This window comes from Podarcis liolepis, assembly GCF_965112155.1.
Source record: "Podarcis liolepis genome assembly, chromosome: 7".
In the NCBI taxonomy this organism is placed as follows: Eukaryota; Metazoa; Chordata; class Lepidosauria; order Squamata; family Lacertidae; genus Podarcis; species Podarcis liolepis.
This window is the reverse complement of record NC_139561.1, coordinates 60,607,914-60,630,460: the sequence shown is the minus strand read 5'-3', so window position 1 is coordinate 60,630,460 and position 22,547 is coordinate 60,607,914. Positions and strand designations below refer to the sequence as shown.

The 22,547-nt window shown below is 47.9% G+C and overlaps 1 protein-coding gene across 1 annotated transcript; it reads left to right on the top strand.

The window, feature by feature from the left end:
• The first annotated feature begins 13,602 nt into the window (after window positions 1–13,602).
• On the top strand, window positions 13,603–17,637 carry MARCKSL1 (MARCKS like 1). The gene is made up of 2 exons (XM_083511692.1): window positions 13,603–14,005; window positions 16,090–17,637. Exons 1-2 carry the CDS (start codon window positions 13,907–13,909, stop codon window positions 16,741–16,743), a joined length of 753 nt encoding a protein of 250 aa, XP_083367818.1. The 5' UTR covers window positions 13,603–13,906; the 3' UTR covers window positions 16,744–17,637.
• The last annotated feature ends 4,910 nt before the right edge of the window (window positions 17,638–22,547 follow it).

The window sequence follows — 22,547 nt, the reverse complement described above, 5'->3', positions numbered from 1 at the left end:
TCTGCCAAAAGCTGACTGGGCAGCAGCGAGGGGCAGGGGAGCGAGTGGCCAAAGGCCAAGAGAGCCCAGCCCGCCCTCGGAGGCTGACCTGCCATCCATCGCCTGCCAGTTGGAAGCTGCGTCCTCATCCCCATTCTCTTCCCCTCTCTCTCTCTCCTGACAAATGCTGGCACTCAGCCTGTTGCCATAATGCAACTCCACTGGCAACACACAGGCGAATGTGGGGCGGGCCGAGGTCTGTCTCAAGCACAGCCTTGCAGCGGGGACAGAGAGATAAGGGGCGTGGGGGAGGGGGAGCTGACCTCCTGGGAGACAAGAGTGAAATAAACCCGTGATTTCTTTGCTGCATAGAAAATGACAAAAGTGCAGTAACAGGTGGACATTCTATGTTTAATAGAACTTTGTTGTGCAGGTCAATTTCTCTCTTTCTCAGTTTAGGATAGTATTCAATGCAAGTCCTACTTAGAGCAGACCCACTTACGTTAATGGACAAGTGGTGGTACCTTGAGTAGGACAGCTGAATGCAACCCTTACAAAATGCATAAAGAGCTAATGACTTTTTTAATAAGCCTTGTTAACAGTCCCCTTCTTATTATAATGTTCATCACATCGTTAAATGCTACCAGTTAATAAAATTATTATTATTATTATTATTATTATTATTATTATTATTATTATTATTATATTTATACCCCGCCCATCTGGCTGGGCTTCCCCAGCCACTCTGGGGGGCTTCCAAAAATATTAAAATAATGTAATACATCAAACATTAAAAGCTTCCCTAAACAGGGCTGCCTTCAGATGTCCTCTAAAAGTCTGGTAGTTGTTGTTCTCTTTGACATCTGGTGGGAGGGTGTTCCACAGGGAGGGCGCCACTACCGAGAAGGCCCTCTGCCTGGTTCCCTGTAACTTGGCTTCTCGCAGTGAGGGAACCGCCAGAAGGCCCTCGGTGCTGGACCTCAGTGTCCGGGTAGAACGATGGGGGTGGAGACGCTCCTTCAGATATACTGGACCGAGGCCGTTTAGGGCTTTAAAGGTCAGCACCAACACTTTGAATTGTGCTCGGAAACGTTCTGGGAGCCAATGTAGGTCTTTCAAGACCGGTGTTATATGGTCTCGGCGGCTGCTCCCAGTCACCAATCTGGCTGCCGCATTATGTCAAACTGTACTGTCAGGCACTGCTTGCCTTAAAGTAACCTTAGCATCTTATGGACATGCTGCCTGGGAGTTGTAGTCCAAAACAGTTGGAGGACACTAGGTTGGGAAAGGCTGCCTGAGAACATGCCCTTGAACCCTTCTGCCATACAGGCAAGAGCAGACATAGGCAAAGTCAGCCCTCCAGATGTTTTAGGACTACAACTCCCATCATCCCTAGCTAACCGGACCAGTGGTCAAGGATGATGGGAGCTGTAGTCCCAAAAATCTGGAGGACTGAGTTTGTCTATGCCTGAACAACAGTTTATCTGTGAAAATATCCCTTGAAGTGTGAAAATTTCCCCATAAAGGTCTGCCTGGTACCAACATTATTCCTTCCTTATCCAGGTTTCAATGTGCATTTATTTCTTTATTCCCCATTTTTAAAAAATCACATTTGGCATTGTTTTAATTTGCAGTGCCCTAGGGGTTCTGCCAGGAGACAGCGCCTACATCTTTTTCAACAAATAAAACCTCGATTTGGCTAAGAATTTGTTTCACTTCCTAAAATTTGACACTTGGGAATCATAATACTAGTTGGTTTTGCTTGGTATCTGTAAGGGTTACAGAGATAATGTTTGCAGAGTTCTTTAAAAACACCAGGACACTCTATAAATGCTTCATCACAAGAAGAGCAACCCAGTGCCCAGCCAGGAGTCTGGACCATCTTGCTAATCAAAGGCCCCGGCAGTTGCGTCAACGAGGAAATGATTGTTCGGGTGTTCAAGGCTACTTTGAAACGACTCATCAACCTTGGCGTTACTGAAGGGAAGGGAAGCCACCACTCAGGAGCAATGTGGGCTGTCATCGTCATTGGTTCCCCCCCCGCCCCCGCTGCCTTGCCCAGGTGTGCTGGACAATCTACTCCTTTGTTGTTCTCAGTGCAACCTTTAACAGCATGACACAAAAGAGGAGAGAGAGAGAGCACACCCCTTGATTCCACCATGTAAAGAGGCTGTCTGTTTTTCTCTCATACATACCACCAAGTCACCAATTGCCTCTTCTTAACTGATTAAATCCTTTGGCTTTGATACTGGATGGAAAGGTCACTTTTGCCTTCCAGAGAGACTGGAGGAAAAAAGAGGCGGTTAGATTTTCCCTCTCACTCTTCTAGTATCTATTGGCCCTTTTCCAGCTCTGCCGTGACCAGTTTTGTAAATAATCAAATATAGGAAGCCGCCTTCCATCCTGCCAGACTGTTGGTCCAGCTAGGCAACCCTGAGTCACACAATTGCAGCAATTCACCAGTTTTCCTTCAACAGGAAGGAAGCAATACAAGAGGCAAAACCAGCAAGACAGAAGCTACTAATTAATGTTGCAAAGGACTGTTTGCTGGACAGGACTTACTAGCAAATAAAGACTATAGATCTTGTTGGTGGAGCCCGGCATGGGTGGATCACATGGTGCTATGTCAAGAGTTGTGTGGAAGCACAGTTTTGTTTTGTTTTTTAAAATGTTTTTATTAAAGATTTTACAGAGGTACCTCAGATTAAGTACTTAATTCATTCCAGCGGTCCGTTCTTAACCTGAAACTGTTCTTAACCTGAAGCACCACTTTAGCTAATGGGGCCTCCTGCTGCCGCCGCACCGCTGGAACACGATTTCTGTTCTCATCCTGAAGCAAAGTTCTTAACCTGAAGCACCATTTCTGGGTTAGCGGAGTCTGTAACCCGAAGTGTATGTAACCCGAAGCGTATGTAACCCGAGGTACCACTGTATTGGGTTACAAAAGTACATACAACATTTCACCCTCACTAATGGTCTCTTGTGTTAGAGCAACCTGAGGCATGCAAACTTTACATTTCAGCAGCTGTTTCCTTCAATGTCACAGCCATTCTTAGTAGCCCTGGGCTAATTTCTAGGAGGGATGTAGGTGGATGGCGGTGGGGAGGGGGTGTGCCTGCCGCCAGCGTAGAAATCACAGAACTTGCAGCACTGCCAAATTCTCTTGAAATACATCCAGAGGAGAGCTCTGAAGAGCTTCTGCCAGTCAGTGTAGAATCTACTGAGCTAGATGGATCAATGGCCAGCGTCAGACCACATTTCCTGGACATTAACAAGATTTCAAAGGTACCATTGAAGTCTGGGGGGAATTTCCCAAAGGCAGCTCTTAGACAAGTCAACTGACAAGTCAAATATGGCAACCCGACACTGACACCATACATTTAAAGCAGCATGATACGAGAGACATTGCACACATTTTTGTAAATCAAGAAAATCTTTAATAATAATAAAAAAAGAAAACAGATTGAGTGTTCTCGAAGCTACCAGCATGAGTTTGACCAAACTGCGGGAGGCAATGGAAGACAGGAGTGCCTGGCGTGCTCTGGTCCATGGGGTCACAAAGAGTCAGACATGACTAAATGACTAAACAACAACAAAACCACTTCAAAGAGTCATGGCTTCCCCCAAAGAATTATGGGAGCTGTAGTTCATTAAGGGGACTGGGAGCTTAGGAGGACCCCTACTCCCCTCTCAGAGCTACAATTCTCAGATTTCCCAGGGAAAGGGGCTTGACTATTAAAACACTCTGAGAATTGTAGCTCTGAGGAGTAAAGATGGGCCTCCTGACAACTCTCACTGAAATCAATCAGCTCATGTTACTGAAGTCCACTGATTTCCACAGGTCTACTCTGAGGAGGACTAACACTGGCTAGCACACAGTGTTGACATGTGTCACTTTGCAATGCAATGTAAATGGCTAGGGAGATGCCCCTTCTCCAAAGAACTTGCAATCAAAATTTTGCAAATATGAGGGGGCTGCAGGGTGTAAGAGGAATACAAAAGATGGAGTGATTGGTTGGGAGGAGAAGCTGGTGCTCCCCCCTTACTCCCCCAGCCCCCCCCCCCCAGTTTGCTGCAGTCTCTCCCCCTGCACATTTGTGGCTTTGGTCTCCTGCAGCTTCAGCTTGGCTTTCTCCCTGTTGGAATTTGCTCCCTGGAGAGATCTAATTAGCTAATTCCGTTGCTATTTTTAAATCTAAATGGAAGGCACCGCACTCTCCTCACTTTTCCCTCCTTTATCCTGAGTGTCAGCATTTCGTGCAGCACCATTCCTCTCCTTGCCTTAACTCAGTTAAGAGCCCAGACACTTGGGAACAGTTTGAGCTCAATGGATAAATCAATTGCATTGGGAGGTGTGTTTTTTTTAAATGTTAATAGCCAACTCAATCAATTAACAAAGGTTGGCAGCGGAGTGGGATTCCCAGCTTTTGATTGCATTGCCCATCCTTTTCAATTTCTCTAAGCTCTTTAGATGGAGAAGGCTGTCTGGATTGTGTGTCCTGAACGATCTCCGCATGCAAGAATCCAGAACAAATTTCCACCGGGTAAAAAACACGTCAGGCCACGGCAGCCGTTTCCACAAGGCCTTTGAAGGAGGTGTGGAGCATGGAAAAAATTGATAGCAACAGGCAATACCTGGTTCTTCCATTAGTCCAGGCCATGAAGTGGCCATGAAGATGGAATAGGCACATGATAACTTAGGGTTACATGTGGGAGGTCTGTCAGCTACCACAATAATTTATATACCGTATTTTCCCCTCTATAACACGCAGATTTTTTCTCCTAAAAAGTAAGGGGAAATGTCTGTGCGTGTTATTGAGCGAATGTGTGGTCCCTGGAGCCGACAGGCGCGAGTGAAGGCAAAAATCAGGCAAATATCAATCGTCTGGAGAAGGGAAGCCTTGAAAAGAGGAAGCTGCTGCTTTCCTGCATTCTGCCTCAGGGTCTTACTGCCCACCCGCTTCTGTTTGTGTCTGTGTTTGCTCCAATGGAACAAAGAGCAGAGAAAACCCCTCCCCTCCAGGCAAGCAGAGGGGAAAGCAGAGCGTCCTTCCTTCTAATTCCTCTCGTGCTCCGGTGCTGCAACATGCAGGTGGGGGAGAGAGAGAGAGCTGGCTGGCTTGGGTGTGTGTGGGGGGGGAACTTTTGCCTTCCTTTCCTCCCTCCGGTAAAACCCCTCTCCTGCATTCTTAGCCAGCTGCTTCTCCGCACACCCCTCTCGGTGCTCCTTGTCCCTTCTATGTTTTTCCTTCCCTCCCCACTTAAAACGTGGTTACAAAGCACGGATCCACATGGATCCTCAGGATCTTTGCATTGGGTCGCCCCAAATTCACCATCAGATCACATAGCATGTCCATGGCTACAGCCTGCACCAAAAAAATCACGCACCTACTGTTGCCTGGGGCTGCAATGGTGCAAAAACGTGGTTACAAAGCACAGATCCACATGGATTCTCAGGATCTTTGCATTGGGCTACCCCAAACTCACCATCAAATCACATGTCTGTGGCCACAGCATGAAGCACAAAAATGATACATCCACTGTTTCATTCAGAATTTTTTTTCTTGTTTTCCTCCTCTAAAAACTATGTGCGTGTTATGGTCAGGTGCGTGTAATCGAGCGAAAAATACGGTAAAATTCAAACAAAGTGCAGTGCAGGGGGATAGAGAGAGACAGTTCAAAAGGGTTTCCCTCCAGAGAACAGAACGAGACTCCTGGTTCTTCAAGGGTTTGGAGAGGAAAGACAAGGAACAGGAGTTCCTGAAGATGTGGCTGCAGCAGGGATGTAACGTTGGCGGGAGGGAGCGGGGGGGGGGGGGCTGCGGCCCCGGCACATTTTTGAGAGGGGGTGTGACCAGGTTGCCCCTCCCCAGCTCCCTCACTAGTACCTGGATCTGGAGCGCAAGCTTCCTCACACCTAGCTGCAGCTCTGTTCCTGAGCCAGGTCTGACCCAGGGGTGGAGGAGAGGTGGTGGTGGCGTCGATACCACAGCCTTGCCCCTCTCCTGTACGGAGCTGGAGAAAGAGGGTATGGAAGAGGTTCCCTTCCTTTCTCCTAATACTAGAACTCATGGACCTCCAAGGAAGATTTGGGACAGACAAAAGAACTCACTTATTCATGCAGCACATAGTTAAACTATGGAACTCACTCCTGCAGGAGGCAGCGATGGCTGCCAACTTAGATGGCTTTAAAAGGGGAATGGGCAGATTCAGGGAGGATGAGGCTATCAGGAACTGCTAGCCATGCGCTGCTTGTTTGCTGGAAACCACAAGAGGGGAGAGTGCTCTTATGTTCAGGTCTTGCTTGCTGGTTCTCCACAGGCATTTGGTTGGCCACTGAGAACAGGATGCTGAAGTAGATAGGTCACTGGCCTGAAGAACCTTCTTAGGTTCTTAATTAAATCAAGAGAGATAGTTCTACTTCAGAAAGAAACACAAAACATGGTCATGTGGCTGAATCAAGCACAACAGCTATTGACCGCTGTTTCAGGGGCTTCCCTTGATCCCTGAGAAGATTCACACATGGCGCTGAGGACCTAAGAGATTCCTGCAGAGCTCTAGCAGGAGGGGAGAGAATGTTGTCATTCTCACTCACCAAAGGGAAGAGGCAGGGATGTTGCAATGTATCAGGTAGTCCTTGGCCTTTAATCAATTTCCACTAGTGAATTAATCAGCCGAACCATGCATTAGATTACGTTCTCCATCTTCTCCAAGTGCAGATATGTGCCAAGCCTAAAACTTTTGTGAGGGTCTATGCTTCTCACACATTCCAGGGTAAAGAAAAAAGAAAAAAGGAATTGTCTCGATATCTCAAACTATGGCTATGTTCACACCAAACATTTAAAGACTATGATACCACTTTAATCAAACATGGCTCCCCCCAAAGAATTCTGGGAAGGGTAGCTTGTTAAGGGTACTAAGAATTGTAGTACAAAGCTACAGTCTTCATGGTTCTCTGTGAATAATAAATGTAGCTCTGGGAGATGAAGGGGACTTTTAGGCTCAGGACCTACTTCTGGGCTCCGCATGTGGGGCATCTGGGTGGCCACTGTGAGAACAGGATGCTGGAATAGATGTTCTTACATCCTTAAATTGATATAGGATCATAGAATCACAGAATTGCAGCGTTGGAAAAGGTCACCTAGTGCAACTTTAGCATGTGGCACCATCTTCCATGTTTTCAGGTGACACCCAGCTCTTTCATTTTCATCTTAGAATTGTAGAGTTGGAAGGGAACCAAGGGTCATCTAGTCCAACCCCCTGCAATACAGGAATCTCAACTAAAGCATCCATGACAGATGGCCATCCAAACTCTGCTTAAAAACCTGCTTAAAGGAGAGCCTGTCACCTTCTGAGGGAGTCCATTGTGCAATTGAACATCTCTTACTATCGGAAAGTTCTTCCAGATCGCCTTTCCTATAACCTGAATTCATTGGCTCATATTCCCTATCAGTCTCCTCTTTTCCAGGGTAAACATGACAACTCCTTCAACTGTTCCTCATAAGGTTTGGTTTCCAGACCCTTGGTCACCTTGGTCACCCTCCTCTGCACGTTACAGCTTGTCAATATCCTTGTTAAAGGGACACAGTATTTCTGGTGTGGTCTGACCAAGGCAGAACAAAGTGGTACTATTACTTTCCTTGATCTGTACATGAGACTTCTGTTGATGCAACCTAGAAAAGCATTAGCTTTTTTGCTGCTGCATCACACTATTGACTCATGTTAAGCTTGTGGTCCACCAAGACCTCTAGATCCTTTTCACATGTACTACTGGGAAGCCAGGTGTCTCCCATCCTATATTTGTGCATCTGGTTCTTCCTGCCCAAATGCAGAACCTTACATTTCTCCCCAGTGAAATTTGTTTGGATAATTTGGGCCCTTTTCCCTGGATGGCTGACAAAGCAATAGACAATAAAATCTAAAGCAACAATAACACAGTGACTAAAATAACCGAGGAATAAAACAGCAGCACTGAAACAATAAAAAGGTTATGACCAGGAGTGGGAAGGTCCCACCCAGGTTCGTATGTCTGCTCAGCCAAGAAGCACACAAGATGATATTGGATCGGTCACTGTCTCTTTCACAGTTGCAAAGATAAAATAGAGGAGGAAAGGAATGTCCGCTGCCCTGAGATCCTGGAAAGAAAGGCAGGGTATAAATGTAAAGATGAAATGCACATTGAGGCTGCTGCCAGGTAACCCTTGACGGGGAAGAGCTTTTCACAGACATCCCCCCTCCCATCGCCACCCACTGTGGGAAGCCAGGAACACCTGCTGCAATGACCACTCACCATGGGACTCCCTTAAGCCCAAAACTGCATGAAACATCTCAGCTCCAGGGGTTTCTGGAGGAAGCTGATTATCTCAACCCATTTCAATTAGGTTTCAGGCCTGGCTATTGGACTGAGGGATCATCCACACTTCTGCATGTCCCGTGCCTAGAAAACAGGGGTCTGAGCGGTTCTCCCTTCACCCCACTCCTTTCCCAGGGAAAACCCACAAGTTCTTCCAGATGTAAATCCAGAGAAAACCCGAATTGCCATGCGAGTGCTAAAGAGTGGTTCTCTCCCTGCCCCCCACAACCAGGGGAAAGAAGTGGGACAAGATGAGCCCTAGGGGTGCTAACTTGAATAAAATATTGAGGTAAGCGCTGGCCTGCATAATCAATCGCATGACGCAGTGCACGCACACCATTTGAATGGGAAAGCCCTTCAACTTGGGGGGCCCCTGCATCCTCAAATATTTTATTGGGGGGGCCGAAGACCCCTCAGTCCCTAGGAGTTGGCTCCTATGATGAACCCAGAGACGGCTTGGGTCGCTTAGGTGGATGACTTATACTGAGAACTGGACTGGAGAGTGTGTCCCTATTGGTTCTGCTGTGGTATCCTTCTGGGCCACCTTGCTGGGATGGGACTTAGAATCATTGTTCTACAGTGGCTCTGTTCCTTCCTGGAGTGCCGAACCCAGGTGGTGATGCTGGGGGGCTCCTGTTCAATGCCTTAGCCATTGGCCCGTGGGGTCCATCAGGGTTTGGTTCTGTCCCTCATGCTGTTTAATGTTTACATGAAACCACTGGGAGAGGCTGTCTGGAGTTTCAGGGTTGGATGCCACCAGTACGCTGATGACACTCAGTTCTATTTTTCCTTTCTGTGAAAATTCAAGGAAGCCATCTCGGTTCTAAACCGGTGTCTATCCTCAGAAATGGACTGGATGAGGCTGAACAGATTGAAACTTAACGCTGACAAGACAGAGGGAACAGGGATTCAGCTTGCGCTGGATGCGGTAACGCTTCCTCTGAAAACACAGCCTTGCAGTTTGGAGATGTTCCTGGACTCAGCCCTGAGCATGGATGCCCAGGTCCCTGTGGTGGCCAGCCGTGCATTTGCACAATTAAAGCTAGTGTGCCAGCTGCCCCCATTCTGGATTTGTTTCTGATTTGGCCACAGTGAGACATGCCTTAGCTACATCCTGCTTGGATTACTGTAGCATGCGCTACACAAGGCTGCCTTCGAAATGAACTCAGAAACTTCAACTCAATTAGCTGCAGCCATATTGTTGCCTGGGGCTAGTTATGGGAAGTATAGGACTCTCTTAATAGAGCAGCTCCACTGGCTACGGGTCTGTTTCTGGGCACAATTCAAAGTGCTGGTTATGGTTTATAAAGCCCTACACATTTTAGGTCCAAGCTATCGGAAAGACTACATTCCCTCATCCAAACCTGCCCAGGTTTTGAGATCTTCAGGGGACGCCCTCCTCTTGGTCTTGCCACCGTCACAGGCACCCTTGGTAGGGACACGGTAGAGTACCTTCTCAGTTTCTGCTGCCGGACTTTGGAACTCCCTTCCTATAAAAAGTAGGCCACCTCCCTCCTTGTCCTTCTGCTGGCAGGTGAAAACTTTGTTGTTCCAACAGGTTTTTGGGAATTGACTGCTTTAGTTAAAGAGCTGGTGCCGTGCTTTTTTTAACTATTTGTATGGCTTAAACCAAGTTTATGCACCAACTACTAGTGCTGAAGAAACTGAAATTGACCAGTTCTATGAAGACTTACAAGACCTTATCGAAGTGACACCAAAGAAGGATGTTCTGCTCATTATAGGGGATTGGAATGCTAAAGTAGGGAATCAAGAGATAAAAGGAACAACTGGCAAGTTTGGCCTTGGAGATCAAAACGAAGCAGGGCAAAGGCTAATAGAGTTCTGTCAAGAGAACAAGCTGGTCATCACAAACACGCTTTTCCAACAACACAAGAGACGACTCTACACATGGACATCCCCAGATGGGCAACATCGAAATCAGATTGATTATATTCTCTGCAGCCAAAGATGGAGAAGCTCTATACAGTCAGCAAAAACAAGACCTGGAGCTGACTGTGGCTCAGATCATCAGCTTCTTATAGCAAAATTCAAGCTTAAACTGAAGAAAGTAGGAAAAACCACTGGACAGGTAAGATACAATCTAAACCAAATCCCTTATGAATACACAGTGGAAGTGAGGAACAGGTTTAAGGATTTAGATTTGCTGGACAGAGTGCCTGAAGAACTATGGATGGAGGCTCGCAACATTATACAGGAGGCAGCAACTAAAACCATCCCAATGAAAAAGAAATGCAAGAAAGCAAAGTGGCTGTCCAACGAGGCCTTACAAATAGCGGGGGAGAGAAGGCAAGCAAAATGCGAGGGAGATAGTGAAAGATACACGAAACTGAATGCAGATTTCCAAAGAACAGCAAGGAGAGACAAGAAGGCCTTCTTAAACGAGCAATGCAAAGAAATAGAGGAAAGCAACAGAATGGGAAGAACCAGAGATCTGTTCAAGAAAATCGGAAATATGAAAGGAACATTTCGTACAAAGATTACCATAATAAAGGACAAAAGTGGTAAAGATCTAACTGAAGCAGAAGACATCAAGAAGAGGTGGCAAGAATACACAGAGGAATTATACCAGAAAGATATGGATGTCTCGTACACCCCAGGTAGTGTGGTTGCTGACCTTGAGCCAGACATCCTGGAGAGTGAAGTCAAATGGGCCTTAGAAAGCACTGCAAATAACAAGGCCAGTGGAAGTGATGGTATTCCAGCTGAACTGTTTAAAATTTTAAAAGATGATGCTGTTAAGGTGCTACACTCAATATGCCAGCAAGTTTGGAAAACTCAGCAGTGGCCAGAGGATTGGAGAAGATCAGTCTACATTCCAATCCCAAAGAAAGGCAGTGCCAAAGAATGCTCCAACTACCGCACAATTTCACTCATTTCACATGCTAGCAAGGTTATGCTTAAAATTCTACAAGGAAGGCTCAAGCAGTATGTGGACCGAGAACTCCCAGAAGTGCAAGCTGGATTTAGAAGAGGCAGAGGAACCAGAGACCAAATTGCAAACATGCGCTGGATTATGGAGAAAGCTAGAGAGTTCCAGAAAGACATCTACTTCTGCTTCATTGACTATGCAAAAGCCTTTGACTGTGTTGACCACAGCAAACTATGGCAAGTTCTTAAAGAAATGGGAGTGCCTGATCACCTCATCTGTCTCCTGCGAAATCTCTATGTGGGACAAGAAGCTACAGTTAGAACTGGATATGGAACAACTGATTGGTTCCAAATTGGGAAAGGAGTACGGCAAGGCTGTATATTGTCTCCCTGCTTATTTAACTTATATGCAGAATTCATCATGCGAAAGGCTGGGCTGGATGAATCCCAAGCCGGAATTAAGATTGCCGGAAGAAATATCAACAACCTCAGATATGCAGATGACACAACCTTGATGGCAGAAAGTGAAGAGGAATTAAAGAACCTTTTAATGAGGGTGAAAGAGGAGAGCGCAAAATATGGTCTGAAGCTCAACATCAAAAAAACGAAGATCATGGCCACTGGGCCCATCACCTCCTGGCAAATAGATGGGGAAGAAATGGAGGCAGTGAGAGATTTTACTTTCTTGGGCTCCATGATCAGTGCAGATGGTGACAGCAGTCACGAAATTAAAAGACGCCTGCTCCTTGGGAGAAAGGCGATGGCAAACCTAGACAACATCTTAAAAAGCAGAGACATCACCTTGCCAACAAAGGTTCGTATAGTAAAAGCCATGGTTTTCCCAGTAGTGATGTATGGAAGTGAGAGCTGGACCATAAAGAAGGCTGATCGCCGAAGAATTGATGCTTTTGAATTATGGTGCTGGAGGAGACTCTTGAGAGTCCCATGGACTGCAAGAAGATCAAACCTCTCCATTCTGAAGGAAATCAGCCCTGAGTGCTCACTGGAAGGACAGATCGTGAAGCTGAGGCTCCAATACTTTGGCCACCTCATGAGAAGAGAAGACTCCCTGGAAAAGACCCTGATGTTGGGAAAGATGGAGGGCACAAGGAGAAGGGGACGACAGAGAATGAGATGGTTGGATGGTGTTCTTGAAGCTACTAGCATGAGCTTGATCAAACTGCGGGAGGCAGTGGAGGACAGAAGTGCCTGGTGTGCTCTGGTCCATGGGGTCACGAAGAGTCGGACACGACTAAACGACTAAACAACAAATGGTTTAAACCTATTTTGTATATGTATATAGTTTTTAATTCTATCAGTGTTTTGTTGTTTTTTCATTATTTGATTTTTCTATGTTTTTAGCGATTCTTGTTTTAAGCCACCTTGAGTCCTGTCAGGGAGAAAGGTGGGGTATGTATAATATAAATAACTCCCACAGTTCTGGGCACCACAATTTAAGGAGGATATTGACAAACTAGAACGTGTGCAAAGGGTAACCAAGAACATAAAGTGTCTTGGAAACCAAGCTTTATGAGGAACAGATGAGGGAAATGAGTATGTTCATCCTGGAAAAGAGAAGAGTGAGAGGCAATAGGAGAGTCATCTTCAAATATCTATAGGGCTGTCATGTGGAAGGTGGACCAAGCTCATTTCCTTTTGCTCCAGAGGGAGGTGGACTCTTCTTCCTTGGAGGCTTTTAAGCAGAGGTTGGGTGGCCACCTTTACTGGGAGGAGGTGGCTCTGAATACCCTAATTGCTGGACATCACAAGTGGGAAGTGCTGCTGCTGCTGCTGCACTCTGGTCCTGCAGCTGCTTTGAGGATACAATGCTGTACTCAATGGGCTTTTGGCTTCATTTTAGATGGAGCCCAAACCCAAGGGACAGAGCAGCAGCAGTGATCCAGTGCAGCCCTTTGGAACTGACTCCTCCAGCTCAGGCGATCCAGAAGCATCCAGACGTTTCAGGCTGCAGTCATTCCCACCAGCCCTAGCTGCAGTTCACAAACACCTGGAGAGCACTTCTTGTCCACCTGCTGTGAGGAGCGAGGTGCGTTCTGCACTCGCTCAGGCGCACTCTTGTTCGCCACGACTCCCAAGGTTACCAAGACATCCATCCAACATCCAGAGGCTGGCCAATAACAACTCCCCGCCTGCCCCACCCCGACCACCGCCCTCCACGTGCCAGATCTCCCCCCCCCCGGCGGCGATCCCCTTTAGCTTACGCTCCCCCGGGCCAGGGACCCCCCCCTTGCCCAGCCGTGCCACTCCCTACCGCTCGCCAGCGCTTCCCCACCAGCGGGAGAGACCCCTCCCCAGGCCTGGCTCTGCCTCCCATTGGGCGGGGGTTTAAATGCCCGGCCCCGCCTCCCCCCGCCCGGGCGCTCTTATTAGCCGCCGCTTTGGCGCAGCCTCGGCAGTTCAAGCAGCGCAGCTTCGACGAGGCGGGCGGCAGAGGTGGTCGCTCGGTCGCGCACAGCCGGAGTGGGCACAGCGAGGGGGGTGCGCCGCAGCCGTCGGACCCGATCCCAGCTCCTCCTCCTCCTCCCGGGGGCGCTCTTTCCTCTCGGGGGGAGCCTTGGCCAAAGGCGCGCCCGGGGCTCCTGCCCAGCGCCCGCCCTTCCGTCCTGGGATTATTGTTACTTCGGAGCCGTCTTCGGGTGTGACTCGCCTCGCTCCGCAGCAGCCATGGGGAGCCACAGCTCGAAAGCCGCCAAGGGGGACGTGATGGCCCAGGATGCGGCCGCCGCCGCCGCGGACGCCTCGCCCTCCAAGGCCAACGGCCAGGTGGGTCTCCTTCCTCGCCCCTGCGCTGGATCCTCGGCTTACGCGCCCTGGACGGGACCAACAGCCTCCTTAGAGATCCCCCCCCCCGCCATGCCATTGTCTAGGCTGAAACTCGGGGGAGGGGGAAAGCGATAGTCACACTCGATCTCTTCCCTGCGCCCCCCACTCCCCAATCGCACCGATCCGGATTTTGGGCTTCGAAGGAACGGCCGCCCGCGCCACGTTCTCGTGGACGCTTTTATTTTCGCGCTGGCTGCCGTGCGCTTTCCCCGGACGCGCGTTTTGAATTTCCGAGCAGCTTTTAACTCGTTGAACCGCCACGCTCGTTGAATGGGCTCAGTTGCGACCGCCTCGCTTAAAAGGAGATTATAAAAATATATATATAGAGCTCTGTTCTGATCCGCGCAGCAGCGCCCCTCTTTACGCTTTCTCCCGCCCCCCCCCATCCGTTGGAGACAGTGGCGCCGTGGTCCGCCTTTGTTTGGCGTTCCCTCCTCGGCGAAAGGAGCGGAGACCCTCCCCTCCTCCCTCCTTCGCTCGCTCGGCTGCGGCTGGGCTGTTTGCAGAGGAAACAAAGGGAAGGACCCGGCTGGCTCGACCCGCGGCAGGGGGAGGGGAGGGGGCTGCGCTGTGCCGCGCCGCATAACTCGGATCGAGGGGCAGAAAAACCCTCGCCGATGAGGGGCTTCATTTTGTGGCAGGGGTGGGGTGAAGAGCAGAGAAGATCGCTTACTTAATATATGGTGCTTAGCACGTGCCATATTTGGGGGGGGGTGAAAAAAAAGCCGCGAATCTTTATGCATTTTGCAAAGCAAAGCGGTTGCTAGCCTTTTTTGCATTTTGCAAAATAAAGGCCGGACTAGGGTGCACATAGACGTGCTCGCGCGCTCTTAGTGCAAAGCTGAGATCTGGAAAAAGGCGTCGCCGCGCCACCTTTGGACTCCGGTGGGACCCAGATTTTGGAGTAGAACGTGCACAGAGGAGCCTTTTTGTACGAGGGGGTAGGAACTGCTCTGTGCAGTCGTGGGGCGCGGGCGAGCCCCGAAATGGGCTTCGCCGACGCGCCCCTCGGTCTCTCCCCAAACACCGTCAGGGGGAGAAATCCAAGGGGCTTTTTATAACATCATGCCTGGAAAGCAAAACTGCAGCGGGCCAATTTCCCGAATGGGGTGGGAATTCCCGATTCGTAGTCCGTCCGCCGCTCCGAGCGCGTTTGGCTGCCTGCGTCGAGGCGAGCTTCCCGCGGGCGCTCGTCTCTTTCCCCCACCCTCCTCTGCAACCGCGCACGGGGCGCCCCGAGAAGCTGTTGGAGCGCGGGCGCCACCTTGTGGTAGCGTAGAATGGGGTTCTTTCTATTCTGTGCCCCCCCCTCCTGCTTCTCTGCACTGCCATTCAAATAGGCGGCTGGATCCTAACAAATCGCAGAGAGCATTGAGAGGGGGGACGCATTGAAATGTACCCTACCCCGTGTTTATGGAGAAATTGCTGGAGGGGGAGGTGCAGAGGAACGGAATTCAGTTTATAGAAGGTGGCTCCTTTTGGGTATGCCAACAGCAGGGACCACTAGGCTTTTAGCAAACAGATCCAAAGCATTTTTATTCTTGCCGGTAAGAATAGAAGCACCTCTCCTGGATCAGGCAAGGGTCTCACCTTGACAGCACCCACTGTGGCTTGTAGGAAGCCCACAAGCAGCACAATCTCCCTCTCCTGCTCTCCTTCAGCAACTAGTATTTGGGGGATCTCCTGTAAAGGGTGACCTAAACAGGGCTTACTCTGTCCTACAAGGCTCCGTCCTACAATCTGGGGGGGGGTGTGTGTAAGTGCACATGTCTTTCTCCGCATCAGGGGCATGCTGGTTACCTGCAACTTGGGTGTGTCCCTGAAGCATGTGCAAGAAAAGCCAAAAAGTGGGAGGGGGGGCTGTGTAACCTTGGGGTTGCCTTGCCTGGCAGTACTGCGGTGGTGGTTGGTTGGTTGGTTTTCCTGCAATTCTCATTGAGGTTTAGTGGTTTAGCTTCCTTGAATGCCTTTTGCAACCTGGCTTGAGACCTGTAAAAACAGCGAGTTCTGTCTTCTCCCATCAGGAGAACGGCCACGTGAAGATCAACGGGGACGTGTCTCCCAAAGCTGACGGAGAAGCCACCCCGCTCAACGGAAACGGATCCGCGGAGCCGGTCAAGGAGGAAGCCAAGTTAGAAGCGGGCAGCGGTGATGCCATTGAGCCGGCCCCTGTCACCGAAGGCGCCGAAGCCAAGCCAGCAGACGGGGCCACGGATTCGTCCGCAGCTCCCAAAGAGACCCCCAAGAAGAAGAAGAAGTTCTCTTTTAAGAAGTCTTTCAAGCTGAGCGGCATCTCCTTCCGGAAGACCAAGAAGGAAGCGGGAGATGCTTCAGCCGTGTCCTCCCCCAGCGAGGAGCAAGGCAAGGCGGAGGCCAAGGGGGAGGAGAACCTGGCGTGTGCTGCAGGGGAGTCGGAGCAGGAGGCTGCCACCAAAGAGGAGAGCCCCGAAGATAAGCCGGCCGCCCCAGTTGAGCCGGCTGCTACGGCGGCCGCCCCTGAGGGCCAGCAGGAAGCGGAGAGCAAGAGAGAAGTGGCAAGTGAAGGACCAGAGGAGGAGGAAGAGAAGCAGCAGCAGCCGCCACCCAGCGACAGCCAGGAGGACACGAAGCCAGGAGAGACCTCAAAACCAGCAGAGGCGGAGCCCAGTCCTGCACCTGCTGAGCAGAAGGAAGAGTAGAGGCAGCTTAACGATGTCCACCTAACTTAAAAAAAAAGAAAAAAGAGACTTATTTGTGCCATCCTTCTCATCCCCAGTAACCCCTTTGGAACTGCTGCCTTGTTCACACACCACACACAATGCCACAAACACAAGTCTCTCGGCGTAGAACTGACAAGCTTTCACTCCAGTGTCCCCCTCCCCCTTTTCTCACTCTTCATCCAACACAGTTAAGCAAAAAACCAACTTGGATCCTTGGTGCCCAGCACAGCCACCGCTACCACTCAGGAGTAGGCGTTCTTAAGATCCTTCTGAAACTCTTATGGAGGAAATACTGTTCCTGGATGCAACTGGAAATTTGCTCAGTTTAATGAGACTCCAGATATTAACACCGGGTTCTGGTCTCTCTCTGATCTTCTGTTTCTACTAATCCTCAAAGCAGCTTTTTCAAAAAGAAAAGGAGTCCAATAAACCAGCAACTGACCGTTCTTCAAAACGGATATTCTCTTTTATCTCTTCTTGGTTTACATTCCTGGTTCTGACTTCATTTAAAAGTATTTTGTGCTTTTTATAGAAACCAACAGTTTAAAAGCTAATCTGGTTAGTTTTTTATAATGTCTTGCTCTTGGCTTTAAACTATAAAGCTTGTAAGTCCACTGTGTTTAATTTGACTTCAGAGGGAGAACTTCTTTGGGGTTTATTTAGGGGGGGCACTTGGGTGGGGGGAGCAGGGGGTGAGGGAGAGTGCTGGCTGTATGCTGTGACTTCAGTTTTTTGTTTCATTGTCTTTGTAAATAATTTTTTAATGACCCAACTTCTGATCTGCAATTTTCTAACTCCTAAATGAAAAAAAAAAGTTGTATGGGTCTTATTGTAACATTTGAAAGGAATAAATGGTGACCCCTTTATGGATTAGACTTGGGTCCTTATTATCTGAGGAATGCTGGCTGTCTATTCAGGAGTGCTGTCAAATTGCTGTTGACACAAAACTAGAATTTTTACTTGCTAAGCTCCCAAATCCCTTATTGGGATTCCTCAGTCAGTGGTGGGTGTGGAATACACCCTTTACCTACATTCGTTCATTCTTCACATTTTCCAAAGTATGGATCAGCAAGTTGCATATACAAGTGCTGGGTGTTGGCCTCACCCAGTCCAGAGGTAGTTTGCAAATTGGGGGTGAGAGTGCCTAGGCTTGCATCCTGGGTGTCTTAATGTGCCAGTATCCCTGTGGGAATAGTACACAAAAGGCGCACAAAGTTCATTTTCTGAAGGGGAGGAATCCTAACCCCCAAGACTTGGCTTAGTCTTGGAAGGAAGATCAGCAGTCTGCCTAGTGGGAAGATGTCTAGAGGCGCAGTTGTATGTATTTGAAGGATCTGCTATAGCCGCTTTGTTAATTTCAGTGAATTGAGCAGCCCCCAAATACTGTTAATCTGTCCCTTTCTAGCCTGCAATGAATTTGTGGTTCCCCCCTCCTTCCCTGCTTAGCAGGTAAGAAATAACTTCACCTTGTCATGCTGCCTTACTCGATTGGGAGGTCAAATGTCGTGTTAATGGCTCCCCTCCCCTCCTTGATGCAAGCTAGGTATGTTTTGATGCTATACATACCTATATCTTCCCCTTCTCCCTGCCCCAAAGCAAACAGAACATGGCTTCAGTATCTACCTTAAATATTGAATTTGCAAATGCTGATGGGTGCCACACCTTGAGTGATGTCTACCTACTGATAAAACTGTCCATATTCCTTGCTGTTGGGCCAATAATAGCAGTGACCATCTAACAGAAGTCCAGCTTTGATGGAGCTCTGGTGCCTCAGGTAGCTTACAGGTGAGTAAAAAAAGGGGGGTGGATATTTATCCTCTGCCTACATTCTTGAGTACAAATGATTAGAGCTTTGCTCCTCTGGAAGAGGGAAGCAGCCTGGTGGAGGCACTCTTTATAAGCCAGCATCACCCATGTTGTGTAGTCAGCATGGCAGCCATTTTAAGTCATCCTACATGATCAGGCAGAGATGTCTCTTAACGGCCATTGTAATGCTTCAGCTGCCTTTGCTGTATGATGGAGAGCAAGTGTCTTAAGGTGAAGGCGGCAAACTGGATGGGTACTTAACTGTATAGCTGTTTGGTGTGACAAAAACTACCTAACAATGGGTTGCAATAGACCAGAGAAACAAGCTTCACAGCACAATAGCTGTGTGTATTTCATTAACCACTGCAGCTGTTAATATTTTTCAGATTTGCTATGGCGCTATGTATACTGTATTCCTGCTTTCTGGGCAGTATGTAACAATTTTTTGGAACAGCTTGTTTTGAAATGAGATCTAAAACCAACCTGTTCAAATAAAAAAAACAGGGTGTGTGTCAAATACAGTAAACGGAGGACACTGCCAATTCTAATATCCCTTTGAGAGAGAGGCTTATTCATGCAGCTGTTTCCCCCTTCTAATTTGCTTCATTTTTTTTTTTTAGTTTTGTGGCCTTGTTGCATATGCAAGAATGCCACAAAAGTGTACTTAGAGGTGTTTAACTGGTGTGTTCCTCTAGTAATCCAATGTAGCAATTCAAGTTCTTCTCTTCCCCAATGCCCATCCCCTCAAATTTCTACATAACCTTTGCAACCTGCAAAGTACATAAGCTAAAGTAATAGAGAGTCCCAGGATCATCCAATAACTTGCAGGGCTGAGAATTATCTTGTTTGCTCATATATTGGAAAGGGAGAATACCAACAGTGCAACCCACCATAGCTCAACACAGACTCTTATCTCAGGGACATGGGTTCAAGCCGCATGCTGGGCAAAGAGATTCCTGTATTAAGGTAAGGCAAAGGACCCCTGGACAGTTAAGACCAGTTACTAATGGGGTGCGGTGCTCATCTCACTTCAGGCTGAGGGAGCCGGTGTTGGTCCACAGACAGCTTTCTGGGTCATGTGGCCAACATGGCTAAACTGCTTCTGGTGCAATGGAACACTGATGGAAACCAGAGCTCATGGAAATGCGGTTTCCTGTATTGCAAGGAGTTGGACTAGATAACCCTCATGGTCACTTCCAATTCTATAATTAACCCCAATTTTTTAATATATACAGTGTACCTCTGGTTACATATACATATGTACCTCTGGTTAAGAACTTAATTCATTCTGGAGGTCCGTTCTTAACCTGAAACTGTTATTAACCTGAAGCACCACTTTAGCTAATGGGGCCTCCCCTGCTGCTGTGCCGGCGGAGCACGATTTCTGTTCTCATCCTGAAGCAGTTCTTAGCCCGAGGTACTATTTCTGTGTTAGCGGAGTCTGTAACCTGAAGCGTCTGTAACCCAAAGTACCACTGTAGTATATTCTGGGAAAGTGCTTGTCTATTTATAAACAGCCCGTGGAGTTCTTCACCTCTTACCTTGTCCGAAATGGCAGCATTCATGGCAGGTGGACATCTAGAAGATGACTTTTGTGCAGGTGTCTGTAGCTGTTTAGCAGGAATACAGAAAAACATCCCTTTTGTCTCGTGGAACAGATTGCTGCTTTTAAAGTGCACAGGAAGTGTGTGGCCAACCTGCAGACCAGGGCAAGTAAAGCAGGCACTTTGATGAAGGCTGTAATTACAATGAACTATTCACTTCTAGAGTGCATACTGCACACACAATGCGGGTGATGGCTACTACAAAACATTTGAAAAAAGCAAAGCGTCTGGAACAGGCCAAGGAAGAGTTGCTAGCCATGCTACCTCCTAGAGCATCTGTGTTCAGAGGGAGTCTACCTTCATATACCAGCAGCCGGGCCAAACAGTGGAATGGTCACTTCTACTTTTCTTCCATTCCTAGAGTCATGTGGATGCCCAGGGGACTTCTGGGCCGATCCTAGTTTGCATGTTTTTAGGTAAAGATGTGAGGTTTGTAGAAACATGGCCCAAGTAAACCCGTAAATTTTACAACTGCAGAAATGACACTTTATATAAAGAAACTTGAAGGGTATGGTGTGGCTGTATGGGTAGGTTGGAGACTAGCCTTTTAAACCCTCTGCCCTGCTGGTCCTGGTTCAGACTGGGGCTTCCATACTTCTATTTTCATTGGGTTGGGCAGGAGAGAAACTTATTTGTGTGAATGGGTGTTCTTTTCCCCCTGGAAAAAGGTGAGAGTGGGTAGGCTGTGCAGGTCCATATGCCTGCTGTTTACTTTTGAAAAGGGATTCAGCTGCTAATTATGTTAACGGCCTTCAGTTACCTACCTAGCACCACCAACATCTTGCACTGTTGAACAGCTCTTATTGTCACAAAGTTCTTCCTGATGTTTAGTTGGAACTTGAATCCATTGATTTGGTTGATTTAGCGTCCAGAGCAGGAGAAAACAAGCTTGCTCCATCCTCCATGTGACAACTCTAGATTCTTGAAGATGGCTATCATATCACTCTCAGTCTTCTCTTTTTCCAGGCTAAACATACCCAGCTCCCTCAACCGTTCCTCATGCGGCTTGGTTTCCAGACCCTTTATGGTCTTGGTTGCCCTCTGCACACAGCCCAGCTTGTCAATATCCTTAAAACTGTGGCACCCAAAACTGGACACAGGGCTCCAGGTGTGGTATGATCAAGGCTGAATAGAACGGGATTACTACTTGCAATTTAATATTATAAGCTCAATAAATCAAATAAATACTTGCTTTGATCTGGACACTATACTTCTGTTGATGCAGCCTAGAATAACATTCTCTCTTTTGCTGCTGCATCACACTGTTGATTCATGTTAAGTTTGTGGTCCACTCACCCATAGATCCTTTTCACAGGGGACACCTGGCTTGCCAGTAGTACCTAAGTATAGAGCCTTAAATTTGTCCGTATTGAAATTCATTTTGTTTGGGCCCAGTTCCCCAATCTGTTAAGGTCATCTTGTATTCAGATTATTTTCTGCGGCACTAGCTATCCCTCGCAGTTTGGTGTCATCGGCAAATTTGATGAGCATCCCCTCAATTTATTTTAAGTTGTTTATAAAGACAACAGGCCCAGGACAGAACTCTGTACCATCTCACTTGTCACTTTCTTCCAGGAAGAGGAGGAACCATTTGTGAGCACTTACGGTTTGGTCCAGCTACAAACCCTCCTAACAGTTACCTTGTCCAGCCCACATTTTATCAGCTTCTTTGCAAGAATACCATGGGGGACTTTTCTAAAATAAAGACCACCTGCTTGAAATGTCACATCGCCTTATTCTAATTCACCAGGCATCTACAGCAGCTCACATCATATATAGTCATAAATACACACATAAGCAGCTAAAGGGAAAAGATGCTCCAAAAGTTTTTAAACTGGTGCTCAACAACATTGGTATTTGGCAAATGGAGGCAGGAAGGCTTTCCAGACAAAATATTTTCTTCCATGGCCTGCCTAGGGGGCAGACAGAAGAGATTCAGTCATGGCTGGGCCTCCATTCAGCAAGTTGAAGCAAGGAATAATAGATGGCACAGCTGGACTTTTAAAAGTGTTAGCCCTAACACTAAACTGTCTTGGATCTGTACTGATTTTAGCAGATCGCCTTATATAGGCAGATTCATATAGGAACAGACCATCCTTGAGATTCTCCAGAATCCTAAACTGGTTAAAACACCACCTTGAGTTGTTCCCAGAAAGAAACCACTACAACTGGCACTTTAAAGCTCTTCATAAATCCTGGTGAAATATGCTGACCTTGGCAATGCCTGGTTAATAGCCTAAAACCTGGAGGCTGTACTAACAACTTCATGAAGCCTTCAAAACCACTCAAATGTAACAGTTGATTAGCTGAAAATGGACATTGCCAAGGCATAGATAACCAGGAAGGATGTACCAGCTGAAGCTGGCAGAAGGC